This window comes from Pinus tabuliformis, chromosome X (assembly GCF_031772625.1).
Source record: "Pinus tabuliformis cultivar Carrire ecotype Pingquan chromosome X, CPIR1, whole genome shotgun sequence".
In the NCBI taxonomy this organism is placed as follows: Eukaryota; Viridiplantae; Streptophyta; class Pinopsida; order Pinales; family Pinaceae; genus Pinus; species Pinus tabuliformis.
Window position 1 is genome coordinate 241,932,434 of NC_142308.1, and position 15,118 is coordinate 241,947,551.

Below are 15,118 nucleotides of genomic sequence, written 5' to 3' on the forward strand. Positions count from 1 at the left end.
TGTTAGGTAGAAGAAAGAGTATTCTTCTCAATTTCCTTTCTTTTTGGTGCACAAGCCTTTGTCATTTAAATCTCCATAGGGCTTAATGTAAAATAAAAAGTTGTAATCTAGCCAACCTACATTTTTCCCTAAAAACCATGTAAATTTCGACAAGATTTTGATAAAATCAGGCAGGAATTTTTGTAAATCCAGGTCACGGTTGTCAAAATTCAAGATTTTGAGTGCCCCAGGGCTTTTTGAGGGTGTTGAATCCATTTTCACCATCAAGAACATGAGTCAAACACTGCTACTGCAAGATTTCTTGAAACTTTTTTGGCCGGATTCCGAGCACTTTTGACTGTCCAAGTAATGCCTTTGCTTTGATCGATGACGCCAAAGAAAAAAAGAAACAAAAAGAGGAAAATCTCTTAATTCTAGCAGTTTTATTTTCATTTTCAAGTGTCTTGACTTTAGCTAGCAAACCTTCATAATTGGATTTACAAATATTGAATTGCATTGATAAATGAGATGACTAAAGTAGAAAGTTTTCATCTACCAAGGCGCAATGGACTTCTTCTTTATTATTGAATTCAACATTGACAAAGATAGAGATTTATTTCTTACTTCATGTCCATGGTTTTGACACAACTCATTTTTTTGCATAAATCTTGGTCTCCTTAGTCGATCTCTTGAATGATGTCCTGAAATTTCAACAATTTTGGGTGAGGTTCCTAAATTTATCACTACATCCTTGGGAGTTACCATCTCTATAGGCCACTAGGTTAGAACTAGAGACTCTCCATTTTCTCTCTCTTGAAACCCAAAATGTAGCATAACAATGTATAAAAGATTTTTCATATAAATAAATTTTAGTAAAGGTTTCACAATATATATTATTTTGGTTAGTAACAAATTTGATCCAGGAATTAAATTATAAGATGGACTAGTACTAGCTCTTGTCGCGGCTGTCACTTGATCAGCTGGCACAAGTCTGCTAGGAGCTTAAGCTAACTTCTATGAGCTCTTATAGGAAGCTTTTAACTGTGATGGACGAAAGCTAACTCAAAAGAGGCTAGTCTACTTGTAGAAAGAAGCTGAAAGCTAGAAGGAAATGCAAACCCTGGCAAACCCTAGTTTTACCTACTAACCCTACCGGCGCAAGAAAAGAGATAAAAGTAGTGGAAATGGATTCCATGGACTCTTGGAAAGGTAAAATTCATGTGACTAAGATACTTCTGAAGTAAAATCTGGAAAAAACATCTTTCTAAATTTTTGAGTAATTTTGTAGAATTATTATGCATGTGCTTTAACTGTTTTTGAACGTGCAGAGGTTGATTAGTCAAAAGGAAGTGGGGCAGGCACTTGCAGGATATTGGTAAGGTGAGAAGAGGGCCTAAGGGTTCCCTATCACCCTTCCAGAGAGTTTCACAGTGATTAGATCTCGAGAAACTGCTCATGTGATCTACTACAGGAAGTATGCAGGGGTTCTACAGGATGTTCTACGGGAAGGGTCGAGAGAGGATTTTGGAGGGTTAATGGTGGAAACATGGTGGGAAAGTGGGAATGGGGAATGGATGAGGATGTGAAGGGGTCTAGGACCTAGTAAATGAAGCTAAGAAGTGATGAAAGTGGTTGGGTTTGGTTCAAGGATGGAAGGAGCAAGGTTGCACAAAGATGTGAAAATTAGGTCAAGTTGGAAAGGGGTGGCGAATGAAGGTAAAGAATCTGGAATAGGAGGTTGGAGTAGGTGGGATGATGGAGGAAGGATAGATAGGGAAGTATCACAGATTCTCTTCACACTATTTCTCAAAACTAATCAAACAAAGACTATTCAAACCAAAGATCTAGCTATCTTGACCTAATTTCACTTGGAAACCCAACAATCATGATGAACAGAACTTTATTGGTAGGAAATCATGTAAGATAACTATGAAAACTAAGCAAGAACAAATCGACACATGTAATCACAACTGGTATCAACTCTTACAACTGAGAATCTAACACTAGAAATTGCATGAAGAAGCAAGAACAACATTTTTGTGGCAGCAAGGACACCTTGGTCTCAGCTCATGGTCCCGAGGAGGGAGAGGTGAGATCAAGGGTTGCTTGATGGCCTTTTTTGAAGATATTTTCTGTTACCAACCTATCAAATCAACCTGAACATGAAAATATATTTCAATCATCAAAAGCAACCTAAATAACAAAGCAATATGTTAATCTAAGTAACATAAATCATTCTAGGAATGTAGCAAAGACACATAAAAGTACACAAAGGAGGTACAGGTTACTTGGGTTGAGCCCAACCCCAAGAGCTACAGCCTCCTAAGAAAGATTAGAGCTAGTGCAAAGCTGGATTCATCTTTATTGATCAAGAAATAATAGTTACATCCCAAAAATTATCTACAAGAAAAAGCTCGAAAATGTGCTAAACTGCAGAGCTAACCTACTGACTAAAATCGAACTAGCATCTAACTACAATCTGACTAAAACCTCACTAAAATTTGCCTAAAAAATGACCAACTGGAATGAGGCCCTAAGCCTTCTTATTTATTCAAATTGAGGACCCCAACAGTCCTCCTAAACTTTAGGGACTCGGCTGCCAAAACTTGCAGTTAACAGCAGTCCTACTTGACTTGCTTGGCTACCCCTTGTGCTCCGAGTTTTTGATGGAGAATTCAAGGTAAGGGCTCATAAATGAAGGGGACACCTTCCTACAAATACTCTCCATGAATTTGGCTGCCAAGTGCTCATTTAAACCTTTGATTTTGTCTCAAAATTGACCAAAAATCTGCATAAAGCACACATTAGACTTGTTGGCATAATGACTAACCCAATTCACTCTATTAGCATAAATATAATAAAAACATGCAATAAAATAATGATAATGGTGGATTAATTGAAATTAGGAGGCTGAATGAGCCCATATAATTACTCATTTCTGGGGCTCATCATCACCCCCCTACTGAAAGTGTTGCTCATCCTCTGAGCAACTAATCTATCTCTTCATCTTTGATTGCTTTGACTACCTCTATCACATCCCAGGCTCCCAAGGTGATGTCCTCTTCTCAGTCATGAAACCCTGCTTTTCTCTCTACTTCCTCCCACTACCTGTGCTCCTCTTCTTCTTTGACCCCTTCTAGCAGTCCTAAAAGCAAGGGAGGATTGAACTTTAGGCCGATCCAATTGGCCTACAGATTTTGCATTGACTTGGTCCTTGATATATAAGGCATATGACTTAGCAAGTTGGCTACATTGTAAGGCTTCTACTGCCCAGCTGGCCATGTAGGCCAGTTGGGCTTCTTTCTCTTGCACCTGCTACTTTTGAAACTGTATTTCTTCTGCTGCTTGTGACTCCTTCTCATGTAACTGTTTTGTTAGCGTCTCAACCTTAGCCTGCAGCTTATCCTCTTCCTCCTATCCATCAAATGCTTCCTTGCCTGATGGAGGTCCCTCTTGCTGCTATTGTTCATCCAAAATGGAGGGTCTGTCTTCCTTATAGTGTCCCTGTAGTTGTAGTTGCTGTTTCAACAACTCATTCTCTTCCTATAGTTTGGCCCTCTCGTTGCTTTCCACATGCCATACCATGGCTAATTCCTTTCTTGATTCCTTGATTTGTTCTACCAGGTGACCTATATCTACCACACCCTTGGACTTGGAAATCCTCATCCAAGTGTGAGTCCTCATCCTTTCTTGTTCTATTGCAAAGAAGAGTGGTACCGCAAATTTATGAGGAATTATCTTCTAGGATTCTAGCAGGTTGTAGTATGAGCCCAAGTTAGGCTGAGGGCTTGGTTCCAATACTTCCTCAGCCTTTTCTTCTTCCTGTGATGGTTTGGCTGCCTTTTCCTCCAATTTCTCGGTCTCTTTTAACTTAGCTAGAGTTTCCTATAGAATTGTCTCAGCTTCTTGTAGAGCTGTCTTTGAGTCCATCATCCTAATCCTCTCTCTCCAGGTGGAGGTTTTTAGGCTTCCTTGTTCATAGCTGATGGATATCTTTGAAGGAGACTCCTCCTTTTGTTTAGCTATGGTGTCCTCAATGATAATTGGCTCCTTTGACTGTGGCTAGGGTCTGCCCACTTTCATTCGTGTGCTCCTCCTTGCTTTAAAGTACATGGAGGTTTGCCTCTTTCACTTCCCTTTTTGTTTTGGAGGTGTGCTTAAGGCAACAAGCACAGCTACTGCCTCCCTTTCCCATATCTTAGGTGATTTCTCCTCTTGCTATTATTTTTCCTTGCTTCCTGTAGAAATCCCTGTGTCAACTGTTTCTGTGTGTGTTGCTGAGATCTCAAGGTGTGTCTTTTCCTTTAGTTTTTGTGTGCCTACTTTGGCTGTGGTAGCCTTCATTTGGGCTTTTTCGGCCTTCTCTGTCCTACTCTGTATCGTCTTTTCCCTTGGTGTCTATGCTATTGTTTCCTCCTCTGTTTTAGGCTTAGCAATCTGGCCCATTTCCCCTTTTTCTTTTTGTTCTTTCTATGCTTGCCCTCTACTTGAATGTCTTGTGCTCCCTCATCAATGTTCTTCTCAATTTATTCAATTGGCATGGGGTTGAGTTTGTGCTTTAACCAAAAAAGAAAATGCTTAGTTGGGAAAAAAAACACAGTCAATCCCTGAAATAGAGGATAGTTGAATTTAATATTTTCTAAACCCAGGGAGGATTTTCTCTTGTGTTCCTCACAATACTAGATAGCAATAATTCCCTTGTTTTTGTCACCCAGAATTCGATTGTCGGTTTATTGAAAGGTGAATGTTGTTTTCGCAGAACTGAGCATAAGGGCACAAATTCTCTTCTCAATGCATAGATAGATATGTAAATTTAGGTTTTCATGCACACAGGGTGGCCTCTACGGCAACATGTATCTTGCTTATAGGAGAATTTTTTTTTAAAATGATGAGGAGATTTTGGAATGCAGAGAAAGAATTGGGTAAATTTAGTGAAATATGCTGGCAATCTTTCACGGTTTTTTCAATATACAGGTAGACTTTCACTCTCTTTTTCATTCTAATGTCGTGTTTAATTCACCACCTTGGACAAACAATATCATGCATAGAGGATTTTTTTCAAGCCTACCTTGTTTTGAGCTTGAAATTCGTTGAAAATCCCGAGTTTTCTTTCTGCAGGGCTGTTTTCTGCGTTTCCTGTAGAAGCCTTCTTGTAGAAGGCTCTCGTTTCCTGTAGAACAAAACCATGCTTCCTGTAGAATGCTGATAGGCGGGAGATTTAAAAAAAAACAGACAGAAATCTCGAAAAATCAGGCAGAAATCTTACAAAGGACCATTAGTTAGCTTCTCTGGAAGTGGACGTATACTCTAATTGGGGACGTCGTGAAGGCACAATGAACAAAGAGTGGCGAATGCATGAACTGAGTTGTCTTTTTAACTGCAAGCATGATTCGTGGTGAGGAGATGAGGTGTCTAGGTGTATGTGGCCACATGCAGACTACAGTGCTATTATGCAACTTCATGTTTTCTACCTGCTATTCACTTGTCATCATGTGCGCTGGAGTTCAGAACATATGTGACTACCTATTTTTTTAAATTTCATGTGAGTTGACTATACACGTACACTGGGTGATCTCTGGATGAGTGCAATCGAACTAGCTGAGGGTGTCAGGTTAACTGGCTAGCTTTCTCGCTTAATCCAACCATTTCATTTGTTCATGCACTTTCGAATCATACAAATGCAAATAGAGGAACTAGTTTAGACACTTACCTGTAAGTTGACATGTTGCTTGGTTGTTTTTGATGTTGCATGCTCATATTCCATTACTGCATGCATGGATCCCTTATGCTATATGCTTTTTGCTGTCTAATGTGTGGCTATTTTTCTTATGCAAGTATCCTCTGGCTGATCTAAGCTGCAGAAGTTTGTTTTGTCCTTCAGATTTACACTCTCATGTTGTTGATGCTGAATTTTTACAGGACAACAACTTGTTTTCTCCATAGCTCCCAAACGATAAATCGGATTGACCTGAAACTTTCTGAGCATGCTACTATCATTGGTATGCACCTCCCATATCAAAATTGTGGTCAATGGATCCACGAAATATCAAGAAAAATGAAAATGGCTGAAGATGATAGAGCTCAATTTCTCAGAAACCGTGCACTAGAATTCGCTGAAACTACTTGGGTAGATTACTATCACCTATATGCATCTCCCCATGAAATAGGTTTTGAAATGGATGCATGGATATGGAGAAAATGCAAAAATGGCTGAAGGTGATGGAGGTTGATTTCTTGGAAATCGCGCACTGGAATTGGTTGAAATTGCTCGGGCATGTTGCCATCATCCCTATACAATTCCCCATAAAATAGTTTTTTAAATGGATTTACGGTTTTCAAGTTATGGAAAAAACAAATTTTTGCTCTATGCATTTTTATTTCAAAGCATTCTGCAGTTTTTTACACAGTATGAAAAAATGAGCTTGGGCTATAATGCAGGCTTGGAAATGATGGAAGAGGGGTTTGAAGACCGTAGGAGGATTTATAAATCCTTTATCAAGCTTCCATGTTCGCCAAACTACTTTTTAAAATTCATTTCTAGCTTTCTGTAATTTCTACAAGAACTTCCTGTAGAAAACACAGTTTTCAGAAAGGAAGCACAATGAGGTGGAAAAAAATGATGGAGAAGGGTGAGGGATGGAAACAGGGATGTTTGCAGGCCTCATGGACAGGTTCCCAACCTTTGGGTCCTCCTCGGAGATTGATCTTTGCTTGCTTGTAGGCTCTACAGGATCTTCTTGTAGAAGACACAGAACTTCCTTTGTCTTTGGTTTGTGCGATCCTCCTAACCTGCAATGTCCTTCCTGCAATCTGAAATTATTCAATAGAAATTAGGTTTATTTTTCTTTTTCTCTTTTCTTCTTTCTTTTTCTCTTTTTTTTGAAAACAACTAGGGTGCCTTATGGAGGTTTTCACCCTAATTGCCTGCCCTGGGCGCCTCCAAGGGAGGTTTTCACCCAGGTATCTTATTATCTTTTTCTTTTCTCTTGTTTCTAACCCATTGACTACCTCATGGAGGTTCTCAATCAATGAACCATTCTGAGGTGCCTTCAAGGAGGTTTTCACCTTAGATTTTTATTTTTTTCTCTTATTTTTCATTTTTTTCTTTTTTCTTTTTTCGTTTTTCTTTTTTCTACTCTACCTTACTTGAAAAACAAAATCATTTTCAAGTATAATAATACTTCCAATGGAACCATGTGCACATCGAGATTAGAGACAAAATGATGTGGAGGCTTGAAATGCATGCATTGACAGCTATCCAGATTTCAGAGACCAAATGATTTGACTTTGAAGGGATCAAACATAACTGAGGAAGAGAGTACTGCTGCAACTTAATGACCGTCTAGAACCATATCTCAATATAGCTCTGATATCCTTGGTCCTTTTTCTGATCTGGATCATTCTCCATATCTTCTTCTATCATGACCTTCACATATTCCTCTTTTTGCTGATTTTTCTCTTGAATACATGGAGGATTTGATGGTAACCATGAAGGAGCTCTCTCGATCTCTGATTCTGATGTCTTCTCTTCATCAAGTGCAACCCATGGTTCTTTGATCTCCTCTTTTGAATGTTCTTTCACTGGATGTGGTCCTTCAATGTTGTCAATATAATCTCTTTCTTGCAATACTCTTCCTGAACTATGGTGAATATCATTGAGCTCAAGAGGAGTTGTTTGGACATGTTGTGCCTCAACATTGCAATTGGTTTGAGCTACTCCAATGTGCGGGTTTGGAAATGGTGGTATGGGTAGTTGAGTGGGGGTGTATATTTGAGATGGATGTGGATGGGGTTGTGGTTGGGTAGATGGTTTCCCACTATATACGTGCTGAGCCTGCCTATTATTTGGGTTCAAGTTCAGTTGATCAGGGATTTGGGGCTGCCTTGGTGGAGCAGGAGGCGATACTTGTGGTTGAGCAGGTGGTGGAGGAAAAGGAGCGGGAGGAGAGTTGTACTAGGGCCTCCAGCCCTGATGAGGTGCATTCCACTGAGGTTGTGGCCTAGCATAGCGGTGAAATGGATGAACAGGGGGACCCGAAGAAGACATGGAAGTGGCTTGATAGGGGTTGTAATAAGTTTGGGATGTCCCTTGTATTCCCTGCTGGTAAGGTCTGGGCCGATGTAGCCTCCTTTGGTTCATGAAATAGAGTGGTTCAATGGCACCTTTGGCCTTTTGATATGCAGCTTTAAGTCTGGGCAAGGAAGGGAACTGATTCATAGGATGGTCTCCTTCATAGACAAAACACACTTCTATGGAGTGCAATGGACATTCATTCCCAGGATGCTTTCTAGTGCACCTAGGAAAAAATATGGCCAAAGCCCTCTCAGCTTCCTCTTGCTTCCTCTGGATCCACAAGGTATCCATTTGCATGGAAATAATTTGTCTGATCCCGCTCTTAACATCTTCCCACATGTTTCCAATTTCACCTTCAATGGATGAGTTGGAAGAAGAGGTATTGCTCCCAACATTTTTGTTTCCAGCCATTTGCTCCAGAGGAATGTTTTCTTCTTCTTCTACCCTTGAGGTTCTTCAAATATGTCTTGTTGTCCACCTAGGGGTTCTTCTTAATCAAAACCATTGAAGAAGAGATGGTTGGTTGTGTGAAGCAGTGGGGGTGTTTTGCAAACATTTTTCTAACTTATCTCTACTCCTACAAGGCATGAAAGGAAATCTTTTTGGTTGATTTTTGTTTTTGTTTTTTTTTTTTTTCTGCTTGTACCTGCAGAATTGAAATAGATTGAACTACAACTAACTAAAATCTATCTTGCTAAAATGAAAATGTGGAATTGAAATGAAAGTAGGAAATGACTAATCTATTTCGCTGAAATGAAATTGCAGGAACGGAATGCTAGGCTACGCTTGCAGAATTGAAATTGTGGAATTGAAATGCTAATCTACGCTTGTAGAATTGAAATTGCAGAATTGAAATGCTAATCTATGCTTGCAGAATTGAAATTGTGGAATTGAAATGCTAATCTATGAAAGTGGGAAATATCTAATCTGCGCTTGCTGAAATGAAATGAAAGAAGGAAATGTCTAATCTACTTTTGCGGAAATAAAATTGCAGAATGGAAATGAAACAACTACTCTAATCTTGTTGAAATAAACTACTTAGCGGAAGGTTGCAGTAGAAAATAGAAGAAAAGAAGCAATTGCCAATACTCTGATGCTTCCCTGGCAATGGTGCCAAAAATATGGTGGGCTCCAGTATTGCATCAATAATGCTGCAACTCCTAGGGCTCCCTTCTTTATTTTTATCAACCCGATAGTTCGTAACAAACTTGGAAGCGACGATGCTATATGCACAAGTAATAGCTCTTGCCGCAGCTGTCACTTGATCAGCTATCACAAGTCCACTAGGAGCTGAAGCCAACTTCTATGAGCTCTTAGAAGAAGCTTGTAACTGTGATGGATGAAAGCTAACTGAAAAGAGGCTAGTCTACTTGTAGAAAGAAGCTGAAAGCTGGAAGGAAAGGCAAACCCTAGCAACCCCTAGTTTTACCGACTAACCCTACTGGTGCAAGAAAAGAGATAAAAGCAATGGAAATGGATGCCATTGACTCTTGGAAAGGTAAAATGCATATGACTAAGCTACTTCTGAAGTAAAATTTGGAAAAAACATCTTTCTGCATTTTTGAGTAATTTTGTAGAATTATTATGCATGTGCTTTAACTATTTTTTACTGTGCAGTGGTTCATTGGCGAAAGGAAATGGGGTAAGCACTTGCAGGAGGTTTTGAAGGTGAGAAGAGGGCCTAAGGGTCCCTAGCACCCTTCCAGAGAGTTTCACAGTGATTAGATCTCGAGAAACTACTCACGTGATCTTATACAGGAAGTCTGCAGGGGTTCTACTGGATGTTCTATAGGAGGGGCCGAGAAAGGATTTTGGAGGGTTAATGGTAGAAAAATGGTGGGAAAGTGGGAATGGGGAATGGATGAGGATGCGAAGGGGTCTAGGACCTAGTAAATAAAGCTAAGAAGTGATGAAAGTGGTTGGATTTGGTTCAAGGATGGAAGGAGCAAGGTTGCACAAAGATGTGGAATTAGGTCAAGTTGGAAAGGGGTGGTGAATGAAGGTAAGGAATCTGGAATTAGAGGTTGAAGCAGGTGGGATGATGGAGGAAGGATCGATAGGGAAGTATAACAGATGCTTTGCACACGATTTCTCAAAACTAATCAAACAAAGACTATGCAAACCAAAGATCTAGCTATCTTGACCTAATTTCACCTAGAAACCCAACAATCATGATGAACAGAACTTTATTGGTAGGAAATCATGTAAGATAACTATGAAAACTAAGAAAGAATAGATCTACGCATGTAATCACAACTGGTATCAACTTTTACAACTGAGAATCTAACATTGGCAATTGCATGAAGAAGCAAGAACAACGTTTTTGTGGCAGCAAGGACACCTTGGTCTTAGCTCATGGTTCCGAGGAGGGAGAGGTCAGATCAAGGGTTGCTTGATGGCCTTTTTTGAAGATATTTTCTATTACCAACCTATCAAATCAACCTGACCATGAAAATCTATTTCAATCATCAAAAGCAACCTAAATAACAAAGCAATATGTTAATCTAAGTAACAAAAATCATTCTAGGAATGCATCAAAGACACATAAAAGTACACAAAGGAGGTACTGGGCACTTGGATTGGGCCTAACCCCAAGAGCTATAGCCTCCTAATCAGATTAGTGCTTGTGCAAAGTTGGATTCATCTTTAATGATGAAGAAATAATAGTTACATCCCAAAAACTGTCTATAAGAAAAAGCTCGAAAATGTGCTGAAATGTAGAGCTAACCAACTGACTAAAATCGAACTAACATCTGACTACAATCTGACTAAAAAATTACTAAAATCTACCTAAAAAATGACCAACTGGAATGAGGCCCTAAGCCTTCTTATTTATACAAATTGAGGACCCCAACAGTCCTCCTAAACTTTAGGGACTCGGCTGCTAAAACTTGTAGTTAATAATAGTCCTACTTGACTTGCTTGGCTGCCACTTGTGCTCCAAGTCTTTCATGGAGAATTTGAGGTAAGGGCTCATAAATGAAGGGGGCACCTTCCTACAAATCCTCTCTATGAATTTGGCTGCCAAGTGCTCATTTAAACCTTTGATTTTGTCTCAAAATTCGCCAAAAATCTGCATAAAGCACACATTACATTTGTTGGCATAATGACTAACCCAATTCACTCTATTAGCATAAATATAATAAAAAACATGCAATAAACTAATGATAATGGTGGATTAAGTTGAATTAGGAGGTTGAATGAGCCCATATAGTTACTCATTTCTGGGGCTCATCACTTACCATGGATGTATAAGCTGAGACCTTATATGGAGAAGCAAGGATTGTTGACTATTGTAGGACTTGTTGGGGTTGTTTGTGACATTATGGTAGAAGGTGCAAAGGCTCGTGACAAGGGAGGAACACGATGATCATTGCAGAGGATTGGGTCACGCTTTAGCCACATGGAGAATTGGCTAAGTGCCGAGCATGACTCATGGACAGATTGGAGGAGGACACACATTTGAGGTATGATGATACTTGGGTGGACTTCTCATGGCCGAGACCAAGAGCAAGTCTTGGTGGAACCTTATTGGGGGAGCTATGATGGAAGGGACTCATGATGATGATGATATGGTTGGGTGACCAAGTTCACTAAGACCGAAGATTGCAGGCTTGGATGAGGATGACCAATTGTTGTGATGGTTCTACTTGGTTGACTATATGGGCAACTTAGTCATGGACATCAGGTTGGAGACATGGAGCATGGCGGTCTTATGCAGGGACATTATGCAGGAGAACTTGTAGACATGTCACTTATGGGAATCCAATGAGGAGTGCCAAGGCAGGGATGTTGTGTAGGTGGATTTGCTGGTGTGACATGGAGGTGTTTTATTTATGAGCCGATGGAGAGGTTGTGCACTCTTGTACAAAAAGGCCATGGACTTGGACGAAGTTGTGAGCAGAATATGGAGCATTCCTACTACATGGAGAGTTGAGGCATCTTGTAGAGACCTTTGGGCCGAGACATGTATGCTTGCTAGATGTTGGTTGGAGATGACTCATGGAGTTCAAGATGACATGAGGTTATGACTTTTGGGGACTTCATATATGGTGGACTTGAAGGATCTGATGCATTGAGGACCTAAGGTCAGAGACTTTGATGCAAGATGGGGTGCATACTTTTGAGTACATGTATGGGTGTGGCTTGAAAGAGTGACTTGATGTGGAGGATCGATATGAGACACTTTGGAGTGATAGAGTTACGATGAAGATGATGCCTTTGTGGCAACACTTGGGCATGGATTGAGCGATATTTAACGAATTTTACACATGGGAGTTGATTGATCTATGATCATGGATAACACATGGATAGATGAGACAGGTGTATACTTGTTTCTATGGTAGACTTGAGGGATGGCACATACAGATATGATGGAGGTTGCTTCATGGACCTGGATGTGGCACATCGAGAGTTGGGATTTTGATGAGATGATCTCTTCAATTAAGGAGATGGATTTTTTGTAGATGGATGATGTTGGGATAGATGTGACTGATTTCATGCAGCACATTGACACCAAACATCATGGACAGCATGTTATAGATGAGATGGAGATTACTTCATGGACCTGAGCATGGCTTACACTTGTATGGAGATGGATTCTTGATTGAGTTGAGGATGTGACGAGATGTTTTGAGAAACGACTGATGGTGACATGAGGATGTGCATTCTCATGGTTTGAGCATGACAGTTGGACTGATCACCAGACTAGTTCAAACATGGGGGATGTCAATGTACAGAGATGTGTTAGCATTACGTTGGAGTATCATTGCAGCAGTTCACACGAGGATGACACAGGATGAGAACGACACGATATGTCACAGAAAGCATGTAGCTTGAGATGGAGGGGCCAGCCTTCCACGATGGAGAGCAGCATGTGGATATTGTGATAGGGTGGTTGATGATCATGGATTGAGATCGTTTCCGATGTATGACATACCGATGGGGTGTATGCATTGGTATGGATAGCGTGGTGACAGATGGTTTCTGAGAAGAGATATTGTCGAGGATGACAATGATTTCAAGTGGGGGAGGATGTAAGGACCTGCGGTCCAAGGCACGACTGCCACGTGAAGTGCGATGAGTTTGACGAGCAAATGAGCACATGGTTGGATGAATTAACAAATGGCAAAGCGAACACTTGATGTGTGCGTGCAAAAGTGAAGAGAGAGTCATGTATATTTATAGAGGATGAGCTGGTGGGTTTGTTCGAACAAGCCAACAACAAATGAATGTAACTTGGGGTGTTGGTCGATGGGCCGACCCATCAAATAGGCATACAAAGAAGTCGGTTGAACATAGAAGCGCAGGTCGGGCATGGGTAGCACGACCATGCATGAATCATATATATTGTTGAATGTTGGAGCATTGAAAGGAATCATTCAAACTTAGTCATTCGCTCTACATCAAATTAGCAGTGCGAAAAAGTGTAGGAGGTCGAGCAGAGGTGCAGGTCTATGCGCCCACTCCACGGGCAAAGCTACATGGAGAATAGCATGCAGGTTTGGTTAAGGGTGGAAGGTGCAGGTGAAGGTGCCTGTTGTTTGGACGAGGAGCACAGGTGGTGACTCAGGTGGGTCGCCCGCCCGACGCACAAGAAGAAATGTGGTGGAGGTGATCGTGGATTCGGGTGACGTCACCCACCCACCGTGTAAGAGCAAATGCAGAGGTGTCTTCGGGTGACTTGGGTAGGTCACTCGCCCATCGTGCGAAAGTGTGAAGGGTGACTTGGGTAGGTCGCCGGCCCATTGAAACGATGTTCGGTTGAGGAGAGGTTGGTAGCTCGTGTGAGGGCGCGCCTGCTCAGCTCGAGCAAGGAACTTTGGTTGACACACGAAGGTGTGGAATATTGTAAAATTGGCTATGTATGAAACTTGGTGTTTCCCAAGTATACTTGTAAAGCTTTGTAAACACTGTAAAGTTGAATAATATATTGATATTGGGTAGACTCATTGTTCAGGGAGTTGCCCCTCCCTTTATACTGTGAAATTGTGTTCTCTTGTATAATTGCTGATGATAATGAATGCATATGGGTGTTCATTGGTATAAAGGAAACATAATAATACTTGGTTACGAAAAACAAAATATGTAGACTAATGGTTAGGCATTGTCCACGAACATAAGTATTGGTGAAAAGAAAGTGTTTGGTGGTGCCACACCTCGCCAAGTATGGTTGAAAGACTATCGTAGGTCTGGGGGCATGACAACAATGGTGGGGAGATGCATCAACATCCGGCCGCTTGAAACAATCTTGAGATAGTAATAAACGAAATCTGCCAATATAAAGCTCTGAACAGTTTCAGAGACCATGAAGAGGAAATGCCCCAAATCAAAATCAGTTGTGATGGAGCCATCCATAATGTTCTCCAGGGTCAGCATGAGCCAGAATGCAAATTTGAATAACCTTTCAACGCCGAGAGCAAAGACATAGAAGGCAGTAAAAGCTTCCACGATCCTTTTGCTTTGCATTACGCGCAGTTGAGGCAGAACGAGCATGGCTTCCAGATAGGGAACAAACGCTGCGATGATCCTATTCAGAGAACTAAATGCCAAACCAGAATGAGTCAAGGGATGCGTTACCAGGGCAAGGAGCGCGCAGGGAACGAGCACGTAATATATGGGTAAGTTGTCGACGTCATCCATGTATGTAGATCTGAGCTTGAAACGGATGATATAGATGACCCATATGGTCGTTATGAGCCCCAATAAATCCATCGTTACGCTTATAACTGTATACAAGTTGATTGTCATGCTAGGGTTTCCAGGCCAGGTATTCAGGTAGATCCTCACTGCGAAACAAATCGCAGTGAGTTCCTGAGACTTGAGTGACAAGCCTGCGCATGTTTTCTTCTTCGTTGGCTTGTAACTCAGCACAGAAATTCCACATACGCGAGTAATATTTGCAGTGATACAGAGGGCCACGGCCCAATAATCCCCAAAGGTTAGAGAAATCAGTGCCAGTAGGAGACATATTATAGCCAGGGCTTGGCATGCCTGTTTCTTCACAGATCGGCTCTTAAACCATGTTTTCAGAGCAACGAGCAGATTTTATGATCCTTTTTAGAA

General features: G+C 40.9%; 1 protein-coding gene across 1 annotated transcript; it reads right to left on the minus strand.

Annotated features, from left to right (window-relative positions):
• Window positions 1-14,233: 14,233 nt before the first annotated feature.
• On the minus strand, window positions 14,234-14,767 carry LOC149139264 (uncharacterized). The gene has a single exon (XM_089450663.1). It carries the CDS (start codon window positions 14,765-14,767, stop codon window positions 14,234-14,236), a length of 534 nt encoding a protein of 177 aa, XP_089306789.1.
• Window positions 14,768-15,118: the final 351 nt, after the last annotated feature.

Coding starts and splice junctions, on each gene's coding strand:
- LOC149139264 (XM_089450663.1), bottom strand. CDS start 14,767: ATGGATTTATTGGGGCTCATAACGACCATATGGGTCATCTATATCATC.